Below are 25,492 nucleotides of genomic sequence, written 5' to 3'. Positions count from 1 at the left end.
TTTTAAAAAAGAAAGAAAAGAAATGTTTATTGAATAAATGAATGGGCACCCTAAGGTTATCTGGAATGTTGTTTTAAACAGGGTACTCTGGTTTCACTTAATCTTCATTATTTATTAGCAACTGAAAAGCAACTGATAATCCGTCACATTGTTCTTTTTGTTTGTTTTACAGTTAACTTTGACCACTTCGAGATTTTGCGAGCCATTGGGAAAGGCAGCTTTGGGAAGGTGAGAACCCAAATGATTAGCCAACAGCAGGGTTATGTAGCTCAGCGAACAAAGTCTGAGAATGTTCAGATTATTCAGTTACTGGGACCACAAGGAATGATAATTCAGAGAGGTTTTTTAATAAAATGCTCACTACAGGGGCACCTGGGTGGCACAGTGGGTTAAGCCTCTGCCTTCGGCTTGGGTCATGATCCCAGGGTCCTATGATGGAGCCCCACATTGGGCTCTCTGCTCAGCAGGGAGCCTACTTCCCCCCTCTCTCTCTGCCTGCTTCTCTGCCTGCTTGTGATCTCTGTCAAGTAAATAAATAAAATCTTTAAAAAATAAAATAAGGGGCGCCTGGGTGGCTCAGTGGGTTAAAGCCTTTGCCTTCGGCTCAGGGCATGATCTTAGAGTCCTGGGATCGAGCCCTGCATTGGGCTTTCCATTCTGCGGAGAGCCTGCTTCCTCCTCTCTCTGCCTGTTTCTCTGCCTACTTGTGATCTTCGTCTGTCAAATAAATAAATAAAATCTTTAAAAAAAAATAAAAAATAAAATAAAATGCTCACTACAGTTTCAGGTGTGTAGTATAATGGACACCTCTTGTTCTCAGAATTATTTCAGTGTCATGCTCATTAACTCTTTTCAGACTCTCTACTGCAAAATGTTGGACTCAGTTGCTAATTGTACTCAGACCTTTGGTAACATTTATCCTGTCAATGTAAGAGTTAACTCTTTTTTTAAAAAAATATGTTATATTTATTTATGAGAGAAAGAGAAAGAGAGAGCATGAGGAGGGGAAGGGGCAAAGAGTGAGGGAGAAGCAGGCTCCCCACTGAGCAGGGAGCTGCACAGCAGGACCCGACCCCAGGACCCCAGGATCATGCCCTGAGCTGAAGGCAGATGCTTAACCCACTGAGCCACCCAGGTGCTTTTTATGTGGAAAAGAAGCTGCCCAATATCTGCTTCCCCTCCAGTTATACCATGTTTTTATTTTCAAAAATCTACCATGAAAGATAGATCCAGGCTAATTTTTCTGCAAGAAACTTCTAGATTCAAATTCTGATCATTAGTTTCTTGATAGAGACATACTTTGAGAATATTTACATCATACTGAACTCGCCTTTTAAAATCATCTGCAGCCCACTTTATCAGACATCCAGACCCTCTAAAAGAATTCCCAAAACATGGACATCATGGTCAGTGCTTTCTCAGTGCTTTAAGTTATTTTAGGTTCTATCAAGTATGGTGTAAAGAGAAATTCTTGATGCCATGTTGTTCAGCTCCGCAGTTCAGCTGCACGCCTATCAGTCACTCAGATCAGAATAAGCGTGTCATTGGTTGTTGGAAAATTCCTGACAAGGAAGCAGCTCTTTTCTCCAGCATGCTATCTAAACAAAACCCAAAGACCAAAAAACAGGCAGGCTTGTTTGAGAAAGCAGAGATTCACAAACTGACCCGGTACAGGGGTAGAAAATGAGATTTTCTACTCTGAAATCAGAGCTAAGCAGCAACTTTAGCATCAGAGAATTTGCAAGTAGGGAGGCCTCCAGGCCATGCCGTTGAGCACCTCCTGTCCTGTCTCCCACGGCTGTGATCTGTCAGCTACCTGACTGCTCTCCCACTCTGGTTTGTGCCATTAGGTCTGCATTGTGCAGAAGAACGATACCAAGAAGATGTATGCAATGAAGTACATGAACAAACAGAAATGTGTGGAGCGCAACGAAGTGAGGAATGTCTTCAAGGAACTCCAGATCATGCAAGGTCTGGAGCACCCTTTCCTGGTGAATTTGTGGTAAGTGCTTTTATGGGATCTCTGAATGGAGCCATTCCCACCTTCACCCCCAAACACTGGTCCGTAAACCCATCTGGATTTCCAGGTGTGCATGTGCAAAATCTTCAGTTAGGCTTTTCCCGAAAGGCTTTGGTTCTCCTTGGTTTCTTTGATTTCAAATGAAACGAATTGTTGTTTTATTGTCATGAATAAATCTTGCCTTTTTTTTTTTTTTTTTTTTTTTTGGTTTTGGTCACAGTTCCCTGGTCCTTCAGGACCCTACATTTTTTAAAACATGGCAGCTAAATAGGCTGACAAAGAATGAGTTCAGATGTCTTGTCGTTCACTAGATACTTTCCCCCCATTAGTTGTGGGGCAGCAACATCGGGTGCTAAGTAGGTCATCAGCGGCTGAGGGGAGGTTGGTCTTGGGAACGTGTACAGAAAAGCACTTGCTCTCTACAGGGACTGGCAGTGGACATGGATTCCTTGCAGCAGCCTTCTCGAGCGTCCACAAATATACACCTGGGAGTTGGAAAAGGACAGGTGCTGCCTTTCTCACCAAATAGCTTCTAATAGAGCCGGAGCTAAACTCAGATCAGTGACTAGACATTAGGTAACTGTGGTCTCCTCCCCAAGCCAGGATCACAATCCAAGGCTTAGTAAATGGCTAGAAACTGGCTATGTCTCTTACTCCCTGCTCTTTTCTTACGTGTGGAGGGCTGTATGCAGCTCTCTCATTTTCCTCTACATTTTAATGCATCCATTATGTTAAGAGCCTGTTCCTAAAGCTAATTCAGTGTGACTGTTATTTAAATATGCATACCAAGCAGTTTCTACTAGCAAAGGCAAAAAAAAAAAAAAGTCTTTATTCAGAGACTACTAATGGAAAAATACTTGGAATGTCACTGTGTGTTTGGGGACATTTTTCTGGAAGAGTTAATGCATAAAACCTGTCTCCCTCCATTTTTAATTAATGCAGTTCACTTAATATACAGTTCGCTCCAAGACGCTACAACCAGAGTTGAAAAGACGGCTCTGTGTGACCCGGAAATAGGTTCATGCCCTCCTCAGACGCGGTGGAGTCTAACTATGGCCCACGCTCAGTGTGTTTAATCAGTAGCTCAGAGTGGCCTATTCACAGCACTGCCACGCACTGTTACATCCATGCAGCTCTCTTCCCCACCTTTCACAATCACCAGATTGCCTTCTCCCCCCTCTCCACCCTGACAATGACGAGGTTTTCTCAATTCACATCCTCCCTTTGTTCAAAGTCACATTCTCCTTCTTCCAAAGCTCAGCCGACTCACTCTCTCCTTTTAAGACCAGGAACCCTTTAGAAGGACAAACTCCACATTTCCCCCTTTCACACCACTGGTCCCTCATCACTAAATATGTAAAATGGATTTCAGTCTATTCCTGTTTTGCTTTTTTTATAAGGTGGGTGTCTACCGATTTTGCTGTTTGCTAATTTGGTATCAATGCAGGGAATACTTGGTGCGCCACGAATAGGGACTTGGTGACAGCCTGACACAGAGCCTAGCCTTCCTTCCCTCTCACATGGAACCTCACACGACAGTGGGCACCAGTAACAGTGACAGAGGAGGGAGAAGAAACCTGCCCCCACCTTAATTCTAGCATCACATTAACTGAGTGAGGGAGGGCATCCTTCAAGAATAGCAGAAAACTTTCTGTCATTCAAATCTTGAGATAAAAATGGTCAGAGGGGTGCCCGGGTAGCTCAGTGGGTTAAAGCCTCTGCCTTCAGCTCAGGTCATGATCCCACGGTCCTGGGATTGAACCCCCCATCAGGCTCTCTGCTCGGTGGGGAGCCTGCTTCCCACCCCCCTCTCTCTGCCTACTTGTGATCTCTCTGTCAAATAAATAAATAAAATCTTTTTTTAAAAAAATGGTCAGAAAGCATATTGATTCCTTCTAATAAAGACTTTCTGCCTTAGTAAGTACAACATAGGGAATGTAAGTGACTCTTCAACTATTAAGCACTTGCAGTACTTCTGGAGGTGTGACCTGTGAGCAATATTCATAATTTTTTTAAAGATTTTATTCATTTATTCATTTATTTGAGAGACAGCATGAGCAAGGGGAGCAGCAGAGGGAGAGGAAGAAGCAGGCTTCCTGCTGAGTAGGGACCCCCCCCCCATGCAGGGCTCAATCCCAGGACCCTGAGATCATGACCTGAGCCAAAGGCAGATGCTTAACCCACTGAGCCACCCAGGTGCCTGAATCTTTATCATTCTTAACTCACATGGTTATAAGATGGGGTTAATGTGTGTAACTTGGGTTGTTTTTATGAGCAAAATGAGATACAGTGCTATGCTCAACACAGAGCAAGCATCGTATAAATGGGAGTTCTTTTCCTTCCTTGTTCCGTGAAGGTGTAGCATTCCGAACATGTCCATCCCTGCTGGGCCACTGTGGGCACCCCAGACATAAATTCCAGTGGCACTCAACCTCAAAACATCACAGGAAGTTGTGTGTGTTGTGGGGGAGGGCCAAGTCTTCTACTCATTCTCTATAAGAGCTTGTGATTTTTTGTTTTCCACCCTCATTCTGCAAATCAAAGAACAAAGACTCAAAGATTCCCCCCCCTCCATTATGTACAATTTAATCAGGATTCTGTGCCCTCAGTTTAACTAGAGTTATCTTTATATCCCCAAAGTGTCAGGAGCCAATTTTCTTAAGAAGCATCGTATTATTAATAATGTAACAGCAATCCTTTTTAATCCCCGCGTACCTCTTGCATATTCTATCATACTGGTAAGGTCAGTAGGCCTCTCCTGGATACTCCAAATGCCGCTAACTCCTAGGGATGTATTCAGAAAATTCTGGTTTTCAGGCTGAGGAAAAACACAAACTGTTTCTTTTAAGGAGGTTTTACACTAATGTTAAGAAGTTGGTGTGTGTGTGTGTGTGTGTGTGTATAGAGGTGTGAATACATATGTGCTATGTGAAAACTACACACATGGCAGTCAACTGGAAGAACAGAAAAATCACATAGAAAGAAAATTCTCCATAATGCTTCCACCTTGAAACAACCACTTCCAACACATCCATGTGTGCTGGCCAAAGAAATGGCTGCCTCTGGTTTTCCGGTTTTAATCATGCTTAGCCCCATTCGTTCCCTCATTTGTGGCTCTATTTACCGAGCAACACAAACAAGGTGGCATTAGGGTTGCCAGATACGACACAGGACACCCAGTTAGATTTAAATTTCAGAAAAATAACCAATTGTTTATAGTATATGTCCCAAATATTGCGTGGCGCCCATTTGATCTGAAAATAATTCCTTTTCCGAATTTCTAATGTAAGTGGGCATCTTGTATTTTTATTTACTGAATTTGGCAACCCTCACTGTAATGCAGCCCCAGAGTGGGGGGGATGTGGGGATGAGCAGTAGTGGGCAGAGCCCCTGATGGACCCCACATTTCCAGTAACCTTGAGAGGCTGCTATTAATCAATGTATCGAGTGTGAGAGGGCATGAAGGACTAAGTAGAACGGGAGTCTGTGTGTGTGTGTGTGTGTGTGTGTGTGTCTTCACCAGGGCCAGCTGAGTTAAGGGTGAAAGCATATTTTGAATTAAAATTGAACCTCCTTAGCCTCGGGGGACCTGACCCCACTCGGGAACACAATCGTCGGATGTAGGCCGAGTTATAAAGCAAAGGCTGCCTGACAGGGCTGGCATCCAGGAAAAGCAAATAAAATCTCCCTGCGAGTCCCTCCCTGAGGGCTGCTCACAAAGCCTTGGCAACCCAGAGCCTGCAAACAAATCCCTCCCAGTGCTGCCCAGCAGAGCCCGGTTCCCCAGGTGGCTTTTGTTAATTGAGATTAAGCCCGCAGCTGCACACACAGCTCCTCAGGGCGGTCTGCGGCCCCCTCCCTTGTCTCTTGTTCTGGGAACAGAAGGGGCCCACGTGTGGTTTCAGGAAATGGGAAGACAAGATCTTCTGTTGTAAGTGGAAAGGACTACCTGTATCGGGACTGGGAAAGGGGGTCCTTGTCAGACCACTGAACACAGCCTGGAATCAGCCTCCATTATTGAGGACTGCACACCAGTGTTTCTCCATAGAATCATGAACTGTGAGAACTTAAGGTAGCCTCCAGGGCCACAGAAAGAAGAAGGGCTTTCCTGTCATCGGAATCCTGTTACTTCAGAGTTTTGCCTCTGTTGTCTCATTTACTCGTCCTCACAATTTAGGTGGATGGGGATTATGAGTCCGATTTTACACCAGAGAAACGGAGGCTCAGAGAGGCTGAGTCATTTTCCCAGAGCCACACAGCCAGGAACTCACAGAGCCAGGACTCAAACCCAGGAAGTCTGGCTTCAAAAACCCTGCATTTCCTGCTACACTATCCCCACCTCCTATGGACCTCACAAAGGACTCTTACAAATTAGGAAGGAAACGGAACTTGTTTTCTTTATTGTCTTTTACATCCCGCAAGAATACCAACTCTATGAGGCAGGTATGTTTGTATATTTTTTTCACTGCTCCCACAATAATGCCTCGCACACACAGTAAGCATTCAACAGATCTCTGCTGAATGAATGAATGAATGAATGAACGAATAATGGAAAGAATGAATGGAGATGGCACCTCGCTTCAGGTTTTGCTCTTGCCCCATTCTACCATCGCCATTTCCTGCACATTCACAAACATCCCCTATTTAATCAGGCCCATTCCAGGTTTTTGATGAGCCCTGAAGTCAGAGGGACGTGAGTCTGAACCCTTGCTTCACCACTTGGTAACTGTGTGAATGGACCAAACTACATTGTGTATTTGCTTGGTTTCCTCCTCCATAATTGGAGATAACAGCAAGACCCAGGGCAGAAGGTACTACTATGAATAAGGATATGTTTCTAAAACACCTCACACATAGTAGGTGCCTAATAAATGACAAGTGAGCCTGGGTGGCTCAGTCAGTTAAACAGCAGATCTCAGGTAATGACCCCAGGGTCCTACGATGGAGCCCCACATCGGGCTCCCTGCTCAGTGGGGAGCTGCTTCTCCTTTTTCCTCTGCCTGCTGCTCCCCCTGCTTGTGTGCACATGTGCTCTCTCTCTTTCTCTGTTTCTCTGACAAATAAATAAAAATAAATAAAATCTTTAAAAATCTTAAAAAAAATAAAATCTTTAAAAAAATAAATGAGGCTTAATCTTAAAAAATCTTAAAAAAAAAATTAAATCTTAAAAAAAAAAATGAGGCTTAAAACAAAAACTCAGCGAGGCCTCACCCCAAATAGAATATACCCTCAGCCCCTGGAGCAGATTCCTGAGTAGACATGTGCTCCTGCCAGTGAGCTGGCCTGGCCATTAGGAAGTCTTTGGGTTTATTCTAAATTGTAAAAAATTAATTTTTTTAAAAAATGAAATACACATTTTATATAAAATATGAAAATACAGACATTCTAAAGAAAATGAAAAATACCCATATTACGTTATATAGAAATAACAGCTGTATTAGATTTCCTGTTGCTTCTGGAACAAATTACCATAAACTTAGTGGCTTCATACAATGCCTACTGGTGGTACGTGGAGTTAAAGCTATTTTCACAATATAGCTAGCACATGATATTCTTTTGTCCTGTATTTCCATTTGTCCTGAAAGTTCACAAACACACAAAACTAATCAGAGAAATGATTACCTACGGGATACAGGGTTTAATGAGAACATAGCATGCGGGAAACTCTGGGAGCAGCTGAAATACTCTATCCTCATGATTGTGCTGCTGCCCTGTACCAGGGCATAGATTTGTAAATATTCATTAAGTCTATGCTTAATATCTGTGCATTTCACTGTAAATAAATTTTACAAATTCCATAGTAAAAGAATATGAAACAACTTAAAAACCACGAACTTAGCATCATACGCTTATGGAGGTCAGAAGTGCAAAATCAGGAGCACCTCTGATCTCTGTCAAATGAATAAATAAAATAAAACAAAAAGAAGTGCAAAATCAATCTCATTAGGCTGCAAGGAAGCGGTCCTCAGGGCTATGTTCCTTCCAGAGGTCTAGAAAAGAATGTTTTCCTACCTTTTCCTGCTTCTAGAGGCTACCTGCATTCCTTGGTTCAAGGCACCTTCCTCCACCGGCAAAGCCAACCACATGGCTTCTTCCAACCTCTCTCTGACTCCAACTCTCTGCTTCTCTCGTCCATCTTTGAAGCACTCATCTGAGTACCTTGGGCCTCCCTCTTGACCAGATTCTGGCTGGGCTCTTCTCAACCATCTCTTTGCCCAGGCCTCAAACTTGGTCTATAAACACTTGAACAAAATGCTAACATCGTTTATTAAATAGCTCAGGGCCACAACCCTAGGATGACACTAGCTCCCCTTACCCTGCCTGCTTGAGAAAATGCAAGGCTGCCAAGAGAATTTACTGTTTGCTCCAGCTAACACCTGAAGACAGGGCCTATCTCCCTGCCTCTGTGGGAAGGGAGGGGCCTAACTTTGGTAAGTGCCAGTTAACAAACCCAGATGAGTTTCCCATAGAGACTCCATTCAGGCTCTTCGTAACTTTCATTTTGCTGACTACCCGGTCCTGGCTTATCCCCTCTCCACCCTCTCATCCTCCCTGTCAAACACCCGGTCACTTCTGTACTCATCAAAGTTGAGTTCACTTCACACTACGGGATTCCTGTTGCAATAATATATTATTGACTAAAATCAGTTCTTATCTTAGTGTCCAGCTGTGTTATCTTAGGGAGACATGTGATTACGTTAAGGATCTTTAAAAGGAGAGGCTATCCTGAATGATCCAGTGCCATCATTGGAAGAAGTTGTCCTTGGGTATGGCTCTGATGAGCTTGGGTAAGTGGAGAACAATGGACAGCAGTCCCTGAAGAACTTAGCAAAGAACAGTGTTAATTGTGTGACCGATACATAGTAATGGCTGCACACATGGTTGTTGACTGACCAACTGATGGACTAATAGACAGGAAACTGAGTCCTTAAAATGCAGACATTCACTTACTTGTTTACTCATCAGTATGGCCAAGAATTTCTTTCTTGTGTGCATCTGGGTGGCTCAGTAAAACTTCTGCCTACGGCTTAGTCATGATCCCAGGTTCCCTGGATCAAGTCTCACATCAGGCTCCCTGCTTGGCAGGGAGCTCGCTTCTCCCTCACCCTTTGCCTGCCACTTCCTCTGTTTGTGCTCTTTCTGTCAAATAAATAAATAAAATCTAAGAAAAAAAAAAAAGAATTCCTTTCTTGCAAACAACACAGGAAACTATTAGAAAATGCTAAAATCAGGCTAAAAATTTCTTTGGGAAGATATGGAGTGGCTTACAGTCTCAAACGTAAAGCTGGAGTAGCAGGTCTTGAGAAAGTGAAGGACAAAGGCAGTTCTGGGAATCTAGGTAGCAGAAATTAACAGGCCCTTACGGCTGTCTCAGCTGAGATGAATCAGCTCCCATCAATTTTCTAACCTTATGTCATCCACTCAAGGTTCAAAGTCCTGGGAGAGAGTCCAACCGGCCTTGCTCAGAAGAAAGAATAAAATAAAATAAATAGAATAAAAAGAATAAATAGAATAAAATAAAATAAATACAATAAAAACTTCTAGCCTTGGCTAGAAGAAAGAATAAAATAACTCCTGACTCTCAGACTGTTGACCTGAGCCACTAGGTGAATGACTGTGTCATTCACTAAGATGGGGAGATCTGAGGAGGATTGGATTCATTGTGAAAATCAAGAAATCTTTTTTAGCTCTGTTCATTTTGAGCTGCCTCTTAGTCATCCAAATAGAGCTGCTGCATAGGCAGTAAGTCTGAAGCTCAGAAAAGAAATCCAGGGTCCAAGGTGAAGGCAGCAAAACACAAATATGGGAAAAATTGACTTGTAGATGCTATTTAGACCAGGGGCTTGAATGGCAGATCTCTGGAGAGAAGTTAAATAGCAAGAAAAGGGCCAAGGGCTAAAGACCTAGAGCACCCTTATAGTTCCGACAGAGGAAGACTCAGGAAACTGGACCAAAAAGCAACAGCCTGAAGCTAGCCAACAAGATAGGTGTAAACCAGGTAACAGCAGCATCCTAGAAACTAGAGGCTGTTTCACAAAGGAAGGGGTGCGAACTATTGCAAGTGATGCAGAGAGGTCAGGAATAAGGAGAAAACTGAGAGCAAACTTGGCCTTGGGAAGATACAGATACTGTGAACTTGATAAGAGCCAAATCCAAAAAATAAGACAAAGGATCAAAGGGACTGGCTTCAGGAGCACACAAGAAGTGAGTGATGTTATTTTTGAAAGGTGGGGTGCAAAATGGTTTTGTTGTGTTGTGAGATCCATCCATATTTCACGGGTAGCAATAATGTATTATCATTTCTCTCTCATTTTCCATTGTATGAATATCCCATGACTTGTTTACACATCTTTCCACTGATGGGTATTTGGGGGTGTTTCCAGTGTGAGACTTTTACAAATAGTCCTGTTATTAACATTCTTGTTTGTATCTTCTGGTCAGCAGAATCCATATATCTGGGATGGAAACATAGGAATTGAGTCATTGGATCCTGGGATTTATGTAGGTTTAGCTGGTATACAGGTTTCCAAAGAAGTTGTACCAGTTTATACTCACATCGGCAATGTCTGAGAATTCAGGTTGCTGTAAAAACCTCACGAACATTGGGTATTGTCAGTTTCTTCACGTAGGTGTGCCAGTAAAGGGGTAATGGCTTCTCATTGTGGTTTTAGCTTGGATTTCCCTGGTGATTTACGAGTTTGGCCATATTTTTATACAATTATTGGTCACTTTAAATCCTCTTTTATGAAGTGTTGAAGTCTTGTACATCTTTCTACTGGTTGCCTTTTTTCCCTCATTCGTCCATTTTTGAATATAAATTGTTTGCTCTATCTGTGAGTTACTTTACACTCCACAAGGATGTTAATTTTTTATTTTATTTTATTTTGGTGTGGAGTCACTCAAAAAGCTTGAATTTAAGTGTGGCCTAGTTTATCCATCCTTTCCCTTACGGGTAGTACCTTCTGTGTCTTATGTAGGAATCTTTGCCCATACCAGGATGAAAATATTGTACTCTGTTTCCTAGGAGCTTTACTGTTTTAGCTTTGACATGTAGATCTGTAATCCAGGATCAAGATTCACTTTTTCCCCATATGGAAATCAAATTAGCCCAGCGCCATTCACAAAAGTTTCTCCTTTTCCTATTGCGCTGCAGTAACACATATGCTGAGAGTCATCCCACCAAATACGTGTGGATTTGCAGACTTTGTTCTATTGATCTCCTTGTGTGCATTTACACATCTGTCACACTACCTTAATTACTGTAGCTTTCTATGGATAGCAGAATTCAGTAACATAATTCTTCTTCTGGATTATCTTGACTGTGGTTGGCCCTTTGCAATTCTGTATAAATTTCACACTCAGCTAGTTAACTTGTATTTTAAAAGCTGCTGGTATTTGTAGTGGCTTATGCTGAAACTAATTCAGACAGAATTAAGGTCTTTTTAAAATAATAAACCTTCCAATTCGTGAACTTCCTATATACCTTCCTGTATATTTCTCTCTTTGGTTTCACTTTTTATTGTAGAGATCTAGCATATGTATCTTTAGATTTATTCCTGGGTATTTAATATTTTCGATGTGATGATAAATGGTAATTACTTACCCAGATTTTATTCTCCAGTATTTGTTGCTTGTTGAGCAAACTACAGTTGATTCTGAATATTGACTTTGTATCCAGTGAACTTGCTAAATTCTCTGATTATTTCTACAGGTTGGCCTATAGATTATTTTGGATTTTCAATATTTGCAATCATGTTATTAACTAATAATAACAGTTCCTTTTAAACTCATGCTCACTGCATTTGCACTGAGAACAGAGTTGAATACAGTAGACATCCTTGTCTGTCCTGATTTCATGGGAGAGTTTTTCAAGATCTCAAGATAGCACATGATGTTTGCTTTTGGCTCTTTGTAGATATCCTTCACCACAGTAAGGAAGTTTTCCTTCAGTCCTAGTTTGCTGGAAGTTTTTACCATGAATGAGTATTCTATATTGTCAAATGTGTTTTCTTTTTTCTTGAGATCATTTCTATTATGTGGTGAAGTAAATTAATGGATTTGCAAATCTTATAATGAGTTTCCTAAAATAAACCGTACTTGGTCCTGTTCTATTAAAATAAATGCTAGTTGGTCATGTTCTATTATCTTTTAAAAATTATATACAACTGTAAAATCAATAAAAATAATTTTTAAGAGCCACTTAACCTGACAAATGGTAATACTGTAGTGGAACAAAATCACATTATAACTGACTACCCTCCAGTTTGAGATAAAACATACTGCCTCTCCCTGCTTCCATGGAGGAGTTCCCACTGCTTCCATGGAGGAGTATCCCACTGCTGGATATCAGAAATAGAGAGGGACAGAAAAGCCCCAGGAGATGAGGGTCAGAGGCAGAAATATCAAAACATGTCTGAAGATGCAGGTGGTCTGGTTAGACTCTAAATCCCTAGTCAGGTGAAGGAAGTAGGGAGCATGACAAATGGAGAAGCTAGAAGGAGGTCATGAAATTCACAAGTAAGAATCTCTTTGTTGGGTAGCAGTGCTGGGAAGCCCTTCCATGACCCTCGAATTCTGAGACTTAGGTAACCCGGTTGATAAGGAAACATTGCTTTTCTGGCTAGACAGGCAGAGGGTAGATCAGACCCTATGCCCGGGTGAACTTTTTGTCTCTCTCTTTCATCCCCCTTGGAGAAATAGCCAATCAACATGTTTGACTCAGCCCCTCTTGGACCTCTTAGCATCCTTCAGGTGTCCCCAGCCACTTTCAGGATCACACATGGCCATTTGCAATCCCATCAAGGACCCAAAATCATCCCACTGAACTGTCTCTCTGCAGTTGGTCTCCAGGTCCCATGAAGCATGTAAAGTTTTAGGTTCTACCACTTTTTTCCTCTGGACCCCGATAAATTCTATGGGTGAGAGTCTGGTTTAATTGTTCTTCATTATCATCTGAGCTTGTGTGTTGGCTTTTGCTTTTATGTAAGTAGCAAGATGGTGTTATTCCTCTTTGTCTGCTTACTGACTGTGTTATTCTCTGAGGTAGCTATCTCAAGAGGTTCTGTAGAAAATAATAAAGCCAAAATTTCCCCAGAGAAGCTTCATAAAGAACATCTCCAGAGCCAGTACAGATGAGCTGGCAGATCACAAAATTGCATTCAGATCTCTGTCCAGAGAAAGGTCAGGGCTTGGGGAAAATCAACGATTGCATCAGAACATTGGGAAAATAGTCTGCAAGCTGTTATGTGTAATTTTTTAAAAATCACTTGCAATCTTTTTCATTGTGAAAATTGTAGACTTTTGCTCATTTAACTGGAGTCTATAGTTCATGATTCGAAGCAGGCAGGTACCTGTATTACATTGTCTGAGGCTTTCCTGACCCCTCCCCACCTCCACTCCTCTGTCCTCCCCGTCCCCCATGGTCAATCAAAAGTAGGGCCTCTGTCAGCCTCTATTATAGTATCCTGCACTTTCCTTTCACAGCCTCTAGCACCTTTTTTAACTACATATTTGTTGTTCAGATATTTATTTCTATTTCCTCCTGGGTTCCTGGGTTTCCTCATTCAGCTTTAGCACCTTGTACAAGTAAATATACAATAACGTGTATAAAATGGCCACTGACTAAACAAGTGTTCATTAGGTACCGAGCTATATGCCAGGGGTTGCTGATAGAAACAGAGATGAGCAAAATACAAATTCATCAAATCATCAAGCCAAATGAGGATTTCAGGCAAAAAAAAAAATTCTAATGGTTATAATGCAATATAATACAATGCAATCACTTATAGCTAGGTTTCTGGAGTTCTGGCCATTGTTCTATAAAGCAATGGCAGGCTGCTGGGGAAATGTAGAGAGAGAAACACAGAGGGATAATGTTTAATTTATGTCTGGTGAGAAGAGGTTAAGACTCTCAGGTGGAGGGGAGATGAACCTAGACCCAGAGTCTTTATGTCTCCTGAGATGTACATAGAAGTTTCTTGTGGTTAAAAGGAACTTTTCATGAGCATTTATTATGACTATTTTAAGGTAGTTCTCTCAAATTCATTCTAACTACTGCTAAAAAGATCTACATAAATTCTCAATTATCCATGTTGATGAATTTTAGATATGTGTGTGTTTAACCTAAATACATCGTATACATAAGATAGACAAGAGTGGATGAGGTCATTTCTGCATGTTTTGATGATAGCATGGAAGGTGTGTTTTTTCCTTCAAGAACTTTATAAGACTACTTATGAGACAGGGAGAGATCACTTCATAAGTGTCAAATCTTCTTTCTCTACTGCTTGGTTTTTTCTGAAGTTGAAAACTTCTGGAAATTTGGTAACACTCCAGAGAGAGAATATGGAGAAATAGGCACTCTCATAGATGGCTGATGGGAATTCAAAATGATACACACCCTCTGCGGAGATAAATTTGGCAATATAGAGCAAACATTATATATGCCTTGCTTTTTTAAAAAAATTATCTTAGCAAACCTACTTCTGGGAATCCCAAAGTTTTTCTGTTCAGAATACAAAAAGAAATTTACAAAATTTTTTTCCATTACATTATCAGTAAGAGCAAGAAACTGGAAACAACCTATATGTCCTCCAATAAGCAACAAATTGGTGAAACATGTGCCATCCATAAATGCAGCTCTGTGCAACTGAGAGAGGCAATGAGAAATAGATCTATCTACTATTAAGGTCTGCACTCCAGCATATACTGTTAAGTGGGAAAAACAATGTGGCCTCAAATTCATCTACAGATTCTACACAATCCTTGTTAAAATCCCAGCTGGCTTCTTTGCAAACATTGACAAGCTGACCTGAAAATTTACATAGACATTTAAAGATCTGAAATCTAAGAAATTCAAGGGAATTACTAAAACAGTCTAGAAAAAGAAGAATAAAATTGGAGGGTTCACACATCACAATTCGAACATTTACTCCAAAGCTATAGCGATCAAGACAGTGTGGTGCTGGCATAAAGTTAGTCATGGGACAGAACTGAAAATCTAAAAATAAACTCACATTTACAGTCAGTTTGCTTTTGACCAGGGTGCTAAGACAATTCAATGGGAAAATGTCTTTCTAACAAATGGTGTTGGGACAGCTAGATACCCAAATGCAAAAGAATGAAGTCGGACTCCTATCTCACATTCTACACAAAAATGAACTCAAAATGGATATAGACCTAAATCTAAGAGCTAAGACTATAAGACTCTTCTAACAAAAATAGGTGTTGATCTTTGTGACCTTAGATTAGGTGATGATTTCTTGGCTAGGACACCAGAAGCACGATTAACAAAAGAAAACAACAGATAAATTAGACCCCATCAAAATGGAAAACATTTGTCTTTCAAAGACACCATCACCATCAAGAAAGTGAAAAGACTATCCACAGGATGGGAAAGATTATCTGCAAATCATGTATCTGATAAGGAACTTGAATCTAGACTATATAAAGGACTCATTCAATTCAATAACAAAAAAGGGAAATAACTCAATTTTAAAATGGACAAATGGTCTAAAAAGATATTTTTCCAAAAAAGATAAGTGGCCAATAAGCCCATGAAAATGTGTTCAATGTTGCTAGGCACTAGGGAAATGTAAATCAAGACCAAAAGATATACCACTATACACTGATTGGAAAGGCTACTCTTCTTTTTTTATTAATGGGAAATAAAAGTTGTTAGTAAGGTGGTGAAGAAAATGGAACCACTGTGCATTCCCACTAGGAATATAAAATGGTGAAGTCACAGTGGAAAACATTTTGGTGGTTCCTCTTAAAGTTAAATGTGGAATTACCATGCAATCCAGGAATTCCACTTCTAAGCATATACTAAAATAACTGAAAGCAAGGACTCAAATGGGTACTTGTACACTGATGTTCACAGCAACATTATCACAACAATCAAAAGGTAGAAACCAGCCATATATCCATCAACAGAGGAATGGATCAACCAAGCATGGCATATGCATCCACTGGAATCTTAATCAGCCTAGAACAGAATTGAAATTCTGGCACATGCTACGTTATGAATGAACCTGGAAAACATTATGCCAAGTGAGATAAGCCAGATACCAAAGGGCAAACATGGTATGATTTCAATTAGATGAGGTGCCTAGAATACACAAATTCATAGAGACAGAAAATAGAGGTGGAAAAAGAAGGAAGAATGAGGAGTTATTTAATGGGTACAGTGTCTAAAACGAGAACTAATGAGGCACATTCATAATAGTAAGAAAAGAGAGTACATATTGATTTGTGAATTTTGTTAGTAATTCACAATTACTTTGACTTCAAAGTAATGCTGCCTTTGACTTCACTGTGGGTAAATCTAATTGCAAAAGATTTTTGCTTTTCGATGACTGCTGGCAGGGACATCTTAATCAGGTATTATTAACAACATAGTTTGTAGTTATAAAAATAATTATGAGGTCACAAACTCAAGACTGTGACCTCAGCAAAGACCATTAAATAGTTTAGAAGCCACACAGAAGTTGAAAATATATATGAGAAACAATCTTAAAAGCTTCTATGATGGGAGAAGGCTCTCTTCCTAGATAGGCATGACCTTGTACCTTGCTGGGAAAGACACTATAAAAACAGGCACATAGGGCGCCTGGGTGGCTCAGTGGGTTAAGCCGCTGTCTTCAGCTCAGGTCATGATCTCAGTGTCCTGGGATCGAGTCCCACATCGGGCTCTCTGCTCAGTGGGGAGCCTGCTTCCCCCTCTCTCTCTCTCTGCCTGCCTCTCTGCCTACTTGTGATCTCTCTCTGTCAAATAAATAAATAAAATATTTAAAAGAAAACAGGCACATATTCTACTATATTGGGTAAAAACAAAAATTTCTTTTCAATTGTATATTATTTTGTATATGAAAAATAAAATCTTGTTCTTTCAGCTTAAAAAAATGGGTACAGTGTCTGTTGGGGAGGAAGAAAAAATTCTGGAAAGTACCTCGTGGTCATGTTTGTACAACATTGTCAATGCATTTAATGCCACTGAATCGTACACTTAAAGTGGTTAAAATAATAAATTTTATACCATATATATTTTACTATAATAAAAAGTATTTTTAAAGAAGTTACCAATGAAGAGATGGAGGCATTACACGAACAGAAAGAGATAGAATCTCAACTTTTCTCAATATACCTTGCTTTACAGATTTCACTTTGAAAACACAATTATTTTACATAACTATAAAATAGAATTAAATTTTTAAAAGAATTCAAAAAAATGCAACATAAAATGACATAAATTTACCTAAATATATATCCAGTTTATAACATAACCACACAGAAATGTACTATTCCAAGTCACCTTTAAGCAATAACTTTACTGTACATCAGTAAGGTACAGTAAGGTACAGTAAAGGTAAATCAATGACAAAAAAGAATAGCAAAAATAACTTAAAGTGTTTGTAGTAATGGTGTTGTAAAAGGTAGTATTCATGTTGCTGTTCTGAGAGTGTTTTTTATATATGGTGGGATAAAGCTAACAGAACGAAGGATTATTTGGTGAAACTTCCTTGAGAGATTCCCAAATCCCTAAGAACCAGATTTTCAGTATTGAAGAAAGAAATCACTGGAATTACACTGATGAGATTAAGAATTTCTGTTGTCTTGAATGTCAATAGAAAGTGTTATTAGGATCTTCCAATGTATTTCCCTAGAGTTACATTTGTGTGTGCCTGTACACAATGTACATGAACCTATACCACATGTCACCATCTGTTCCCAGCTCTCTCCACTGATAAAACCTACTAACAGTGACAACGCTTCTATCATTCAAATAGTTTGGAGGAGGAATCCTACAAGATAGCCAGGAGTATTTTTTTCATATCAGAAGATCAAAAAGCTATCAAAGCCTACTAGGGTCGCATCAAAATAACACATGATCCAATTTGACTCTGTGTCTACTGGCCAAAGAATGAACATTATGAACAGAACATCAGTAAGGGGGATAACATCAAACCTGTGAGTTTATTCTGTCTAAAAAATAAACAAAACTTATTGTTTGCTTTGGGAGGTGTCTATGAAACCACCAAGTCATTTTGGAAAAATGATAAAGGAATATGGAAGCATTGATTTTACCTTTCTAATGTGAATTCTACATCAGAACAGCCAAGTAACTGGTCAAAGGCGATTTCACTTTCTACAATACTCCAGCTAAAATATAAATTAGAAATGATAGAATTCAAATATCACAACCCCTAAACAATTATTGGAGATAGCCATTTAGGAAATTAATAGCTGATAACACCTTGGAAAGGTAGATTTATTTCTTTTTTGTTTGTTTGTTTTTAAGATTTTATTTATTTATTTGTCAGAGAGAGACACAGTGAGAGAGGGAACAGGCGGGGGAGTAGGAGAGGAAAAGGGAGAAGCAGGCTTCCTTTTGAGCAGGGAGCCCGATGTGGGGCTTAATCCCAGGACCCAGGGATCATGACCTGAGCCGAAGGCAGATGCTTAACAACTGAGCCACCCAGGTGCCCTGATAGATTTATTTCTTATAGACCTTCTGATCAAAGTACACACCACCAACAGCCAAGGAGTGGAAGGAACCAACATGCCCTTCAACAGAATAATGGATAAAAAAGATGTGGTTCATATATACAATGGAATTTTACTCAGCCATCAGAAAGTATGAATATCCACCATTTGCATTGACATGGATGGAACTGGAGGGAATTATGCTAAGTGAAACAAGTCAAGCAGAGAAAGACAATTATTATATGGTTTCACTCATATGTGGAATATAAGGAATAGAACGGAGGACCACAGGGGAAGAGGGAGGGAAAACTGAATGAGAAGAAATCAGAGAGGGAGACAAACTATGAGAGAATCTGGACTCCAGGAAAAAAATTGAGGGTTACAGAAGGGAGGGGGAAGGGGGATGGGGCAGTTGGGTGATAGGTCTTAAGGAGGGTACATGATATGATGAGCACTGGGTGTTATACACAACTAATGAACCACTGAACACTATATCAAAAACTATTGATGTACTGTACATTGGCTCACGGAAGATAATAATTAAAAAAAGGTACACAACACCATCCGTGAAGAAGTCTTGCCCTCCAAAATCAAACCTGAATCTAAGCCATGGGATCTAACCATCAATTTTTTTGAAGTAAAGAAAGTTGTGGAACATGGAGAAAGACATGACAAGAATGCAGTCAACAAAATTCAGACTACAGGAATGCTACAGCAAAATTGACTTGGTTTCTCCAAAAAAAAGTTACTAGGACAAAAAGAGTCAGTCAGGGAAGCTATAAAATAAAAAGAATTTAAAGGCACATAAACCAAGGACGAAGTATGGACCTTGTTTGAATCCATTTATAGTACCTAAATATTCTGTAAAAGTTCTTTTGAAGTAACATTTCTAGAACAACTGGGGAAATGTTAACATCAAATACCTGATAAAAGGGTTGCCTGGGTGGCTCAGTGGGTTAAGCCTCTACCTTTAGCTCAGGTCATGATCTCGAGGTCCTGGGATCGAGCCCCGAATCTGGGCTCTCTGCTCAGCGGGGAGCCTGTTTCCCCCTCTCTCTCTGCCTGCCTCTCTGCCTACTTGTGATCTCTCTTTCTGTCAAATAAATAAATAAATAAAATCTTTAAAAAAACACCTGATAAAAACTACTAGTTTGGATATTTTACATAGATTAGGAACTTACTCAAATGGGTTAGTTCCTTTCCTGATAAGACGACATCAATCTTTTTTTTCCTTTTTTTAAAATTGAAATGTATTTGACATATAACATTGTACAAATTTAAGGTATACAACATGTTAATTTGATACATTTGTATATAGTAATATGATTACCATTGTGGTGATGATTAGCACCTCTGTCTTGTTTTGTAATGATCCTTCCTTTTTACTGGTTAGAATCATTACATTCTAATCTCTTAGAAAATTTGATGATTATAATATTGTGGTCTATATCTACTTGACCATGAAGTAGATCTCTAGGGTTTATTTACTACTTGTTGCAAGGAGACAACATATATTAGACATATGAGGGTTGCAGGAAATATTTTTGTTATGTTTATTAGATCTTTTAATATAAAAATATAATTAAAAAGTAAAATGTAAAATAAAATATAAATAATAGAATTACTTATAACCCTACTATTTAGAAAACTGGTTATTATATTTTCAGAAAATATTTATTCATATATAAGCATATCTGTGAAATATATTTCTTTTCCTTTCATGGTTGTATGTGTATATCCTTTTGAAATATATCCTTTTCTTTAAGATTTATTTATCTATTTCATAGAGAGAGGATGCAGGGTTATGGAGGGAAAGGGCAGAGGGAGAGGGAGAGAGAGAATCTCCAGCAGACTCACCACTAAGCACAGAGCCCATGCACAGGGCTCCATCTCACCACCCTGAGATCAGGTCCTGAGCCAAAACCAAGAATTAGATGCTTAACCAGCTGAGCCACCCAGGCACCCCTGACATATATCCTCTTTATGTACATTGAGCATCTACCCCATAATACATATTATAGTATGACACTGCTCTTTCCCTCAGCTTGTCTTCATAATCTTAGAAATCTTTTCATATCAGAATACAGACCTGCCTCATTTTTTAAAATTGTTGTACTATGAATTTACATTAATTTATTCACATGCTTCCCTATTGCATGTAAATTATTTTTTATTTTATGTGATATAATGAGGCTCCTTGTAAGTACATCTTGTTATGATTTTTCAAATATATCCATAGTGAAACTTCCTGGCAATAAAATTACAGGGTCAAAAGCCATGTGGGTTTTTTGTTTTGTTTCATTTTGTTGTTGAAGAGATATTTCTAAGTTGTCTTCAAAGGGGCTTTGGCCAAATTACCCTCCATCAGAGTGTAAGAGAGTAACCATTTCTCCATGTCCTCACCAACCATGGCTCTCATCAAACCTTGATGCAAGTGTCCTCACTCTGATACACTGAGGAATAGAAGTTGTACATGCTTATTTGGATTGTGAATTCCCTCCCTCTGAATTTATAGCCCAGAGAATTTAGATTGTTGTCTCAAGTTAGTTCCAGTGTTATCCAAGCCGTTAATCTTTCTTTACCTCAGCTTGTCATTCATGCTGTGACATTTCAGTTAAACACACACACACACACACACACACACAGCAACAACAGCTGGGTAGAGTTTTTGTAAATGTTGAAATCAGACTTCCGCATACCTTGGGTTTTCTGTGTTGTCATTGCAAATGAATTAGGTGCATTAATACTGGTGGGTTGTTTTTGTTTTGTTTTGTTTTGTAAGAATTTCACATTGGATGTACTTTGGAAAATTATTACAGAGCCAAAGAGGAGAAATATGATGGGCCACTGCTCCAAAGACAGGTTTTGAAATTCAGATCTGTTCTTAACAATTGGGACAGTATACTCTAACCTCCTCTTGACCCATTCCTGAGGGATCTCTTCTCACATGAGCTAGCACTTCTCCTAAACTGTGAAAAGTCTGCTGTGAGCACACGCTGTTCAGAGTGTGAAAAGCATGGATTAATTGTTCTATCCTTCGAGTGCACAGGACAACATTGGTTCTTAAAAATTCTTCTATGGAGATGTCTGGCTGGCTGAAGATTGGAAATGGCCCACCATTAGGCTGAGAATACCCTAGAGGCATACAAATTGAATTTTGCGAGTTGACTAAACGGGTATTTTTTTTTTTTTTTAAGATTTATTTATTTATTTATTTGACAGACAGAGATCACAAGTAGGCAGAGAGGCAGGCAGAGAGAGAGGAGGAAACAGGCTCCCTGCTGAGCAGAGAGCCCAGTGCAGGGCTCGATCCCAGGACCCTGGGATCATGACCTGAGCCGAAGGCAGAGGCTTCAACCCACTGAGCCACGCAGGCGCCCCTAGAAGGGCATTTAAATAACTATTCTAGTCCCTGGCCAGACTTTATTATAAGCTTTGGATCCTTTTTGTTTTATGAACTGTATTGGTCACTGTTCATACAGTGTGTATGTTAACCGTGTGGATTTAGATGCAATCTTCCTTCACAATTTCCTAACATATGATTCTTGAATAAATATATAACCTCTCTATATCATAATCTTTTTTCCCTTACCCACTGTCCTTTTTTTTAAATAATAACTTTATTAAGGTATATCTTAAATGCCATAAAATTCACCCATTTCAAGGGAACAATGCAATGATTTTATGGAATGGTGCAGTAATCGCTCTAAATCAATTTATATATCTTTTTATTCTCTCAGTGATATTGCTTTTACCCTTGTAGAGTTAATCCCCATTCCTACCCTGAGCCCTAGGCAACTACTGATCCAGTTACTATATCTCTACTTTTGCCTTTTCTGGCAATTTCGTATAAATTAAATCACCAATAAGTCATCTCTTGTGTTTGGCTTCTTTTCATGTAGCTTAATGTTTGCAAGGTTCAGCCATGTTGTAGCCTGTGCTAGGAGTTCATTCCTCTTTAGTGCTGAATAATATTCCACTATGAATATACACATTTTGACCATTCACCAGTGAATGGAAATTTAGCCCTTCTCCAGTTTTTGGTAATTCCGAATAATGTTGCAGTGAGTATTTGTGTACAAGCCTTGGCATGGAACTATGTTTTTATTTCTTTTGGTTAGATAGCTAGGAGTGGAACTGCTAAGTGAAATGGTAATATTATGTTTAACTTTTTGATAGACTCACAAACTGTTTTCCAAAATGATTGCACCACTTACATTTTCACCCACAATGTATCAGAGTTTCCTTTTCTCAGCGTCCTGAACCAACACTTCTTATCACCTCTTACTTATTGTAGCTATTCAGATATGTATGATATTTGTGATTTTAATTTTCACTTTTCTAATTCCTAATGATGCTGCCCATCTTTTCATCTGTATTCTCCTTAGTGAAATATCTATTTGTGTCTCTGCCATTGTTTGATTGAGTTGTCTTATTAACAGTCCTTTTAAATTCTGGACATAATTCTTTATTGACTGTATATTTTGCAGATATTTTCCTCTAGTCTGCTGCTTGCCTTTTCACTCTCTTAAAGGTGTCTTCTGAAGTGTAAAAGTTATGAATTTTGAAAATGTCTAATTCATCAATCTTTAATGGTCTTTGCTTTCATATTATATCCAGGAAATTTTCACCTCTTCTTAGGTCTCAAATATTTTTTTATCTAAAATCTTTGTTTTATTCTAAAAATTTTATTGTATTTGCATTTACATTTATGTCTAGGACCCATTTGAGTTACCTGTTGTATACGATGTGGTCTAGGTTCATCATTTTTGGAAGTGGATAGCTAATTGTCCCAGCACCATTTGTTAAACCAACCCTCCCTCCCCAGCATTTTTGCCAAAAACTAAACAACTGTGAGGATTTATGTCTGGACTCTTTATTCTCTTCCACTGATATGTAGGTCAATATGCCAGTGCCATACTGTCTTAATAACTATAGTTTTATAGGACATTTAGAAATTGGAGAGTCAAAGTGTTTTTATTTTCTTCCTCTTTAAAAATATTTTGGTTATTCTAGATGTTTTGCATTTCCTTAAAAATTTTAGGAGCTGCTTGTCAATTTATGCAAAAACAAAAAGCCTGTTGGGAATTTTTTTTTCCAATTTATTTATTTTCAGAAAAACAGTATTCATTATTTTTTCACCACACCTGTTGGGAATTTGACTAGGGATTCCACTGACTCTGTAGATCAATTTGGTCATAACTGACATCTTAACAATATTTGAGTTTTCCAATCCATGAACATGGAGTAGTCTTTAGTTACTTAGATCTTCTCTAATTTTCCTAAGCAAAGTTTTATAATTTTCTGTGTAGGCATCTTGCACAATTTTCCTAAATTTATTCCTAAGCATTTCATTCTTTTTGAAGCTATAGTGAATGCAAACATATTCTTTATTTCATTTTCATATTGTTCATTGCTTATTTAGAAAAATGTAATTGGTTTTTGTATACTGATCTAGTATCCTGCAACCTTGCTGTTTTATTTATTCTAGTAGGTTTTTTGGGTGGTTTTCTTATGATTCTCTATATGTAGAATTGTGTGTGATTAAAGATAGTTTTGTTTCTTTCCAATATGGATGTCTTTTAGTGATTTATTATTATTATTGTTGTTATTATTTTCTTTTGGCTAATTACACTGGCTGGAGCCTTCAGTACTATATTCAATAGAAGTGGGACCAGGTGATCTTGCTTTGCATCTGATCTTAGAGGGAAAACATTCAGTCTTTCCCCCATTAAGTATGTTGGTCACCATAGGTTTTATCACAGATGCCCTTTAACAGGTTGAAGAAACTCTCCTTTATTCCAAGTTTGTTAAGTTGTTATGAGTTTTATCATGAATAGGGGTTTTATCAAATGCTTTTCTTGTATCTAATGGAATGATATGTTTTGTCCTTTATTTTACTAATATGATGTATTATATTACTTGGTGTCCAGGAGTTAATCTCATTTAGCCATGGTGTAGAATTTGTTAAATATGTTGATGGATTTGGATTGCTAACATTTTTGAGGGTTAAACCTGAATTCTTATGATCAGTAAAAATGGACATACTGCAGTAACAATTAAATACAATACATAATAATTAGTACAATAGTACACATAAAGTACCTAGCATAGTATCTGACACATAGTGAAAAGCTCAATCAGTGAGCATCATCATGTTGCTTATACCATTGGTAGTAAATGTCTTCATATGACATTTCATCTAAATAATGGGAAATAACTGCATAAAATTAATCTGCTTAATACCAGAGCTATATTACATTCATGGGTGGAAGAATAAGGGTAATTAAAATAAGAGTTAACATTTACCCATTGCAAGCTATCTTCCAAGCTCTAGTTTAAGTACTTAATATGTATTAACTCACTTCTCAATAGCCCTATGAGATTTGTGCCATTATAAGTGGGTGTGTTGAGGGCTTATAGAACTTGTTCCAGTTATAAAGACATTAAGGGGAAGAGCTGGAATTTGGACACAAGCAGTCTGGCCCTAAGACCATGTTCTTTACAGCTATGTTATGTGCCATCTTTTATGTTAATTACTTTACAAACTGTATATCTAATATGCTATTTGCCACATGGTGCATAAAATTACTACCAATGTGCAGATAATCTCTCTGAGTTTAAGAGATTTGCTCTAAATTCACATGTGATATTTAAACCCAGACTTATTTGACACTTATTTATTTATTTAAGTAGGCTTCACACCCAATGTGAAGCCCAATGCAGGGCTCAAACTCACAACCATGATCAAGACCTCAGCAAAATCAAGAGTTGGATACCTAACCTACTGAACCAACCAGGCACCCCTGTGTTTATTTTCTAATTGCATTTTTCTTAAGTGTGTGCTTAACTGATTCCTTGATGAATCAATCAATAGACTTTCTCTCCAAAACCTGAGTGCTTTTAGAAGCAGTAACTAGTATTAGTAATTCATTTTCTTTGCTTTTCTAGATGATGATATTAGAACTGACCCTTGCTTAGGCAGAG

General features: G+C 38.9%; 1 protein-coding gene across 2 annotated transcripts in view; it reads left to right on the top strand.

The window, feature by feature from the left end:
- The first annotated feature begins 1,850 nt into the window (after positions 1–1,850).
- Positions 1,851–25,492, top strand: part of STK32A (serine/threonine kinase 32A) — a 95,731-nt gene continuing 72,089 nt past the window's right edge. For both annotated transcript variants that reach the window (XM_044224984.1, XM_044224977.1), the window contains exon 1: positions 1,851–2,002. In XM_044224984.1, the coding sequence (XP_044080919.1) occupies positions 1,884–2,002 (119 nt within the window). In that variant the 5' untranslated portion in view covers positions 1,851–1,883. The remainder of the gene's footprint in view (positions 2,003–25,492) is intronic.

Source organism: Neovison vison, chromosome 1, assembly GCF_020171115.1.
Source record: "Neovison vison isolate M4711 chromosome 1, ASM_NN_V1, whole genome shotgun sequence".
Lineage (NCBI taxonomy): Eukaryota > Metazoa > Chordata > Mammalia > Carnivora > Mustelidae > Neogale > Neogale vison.
This window is presented reverse-complemented; position numbering and strand designations above follow the sequence as displayed.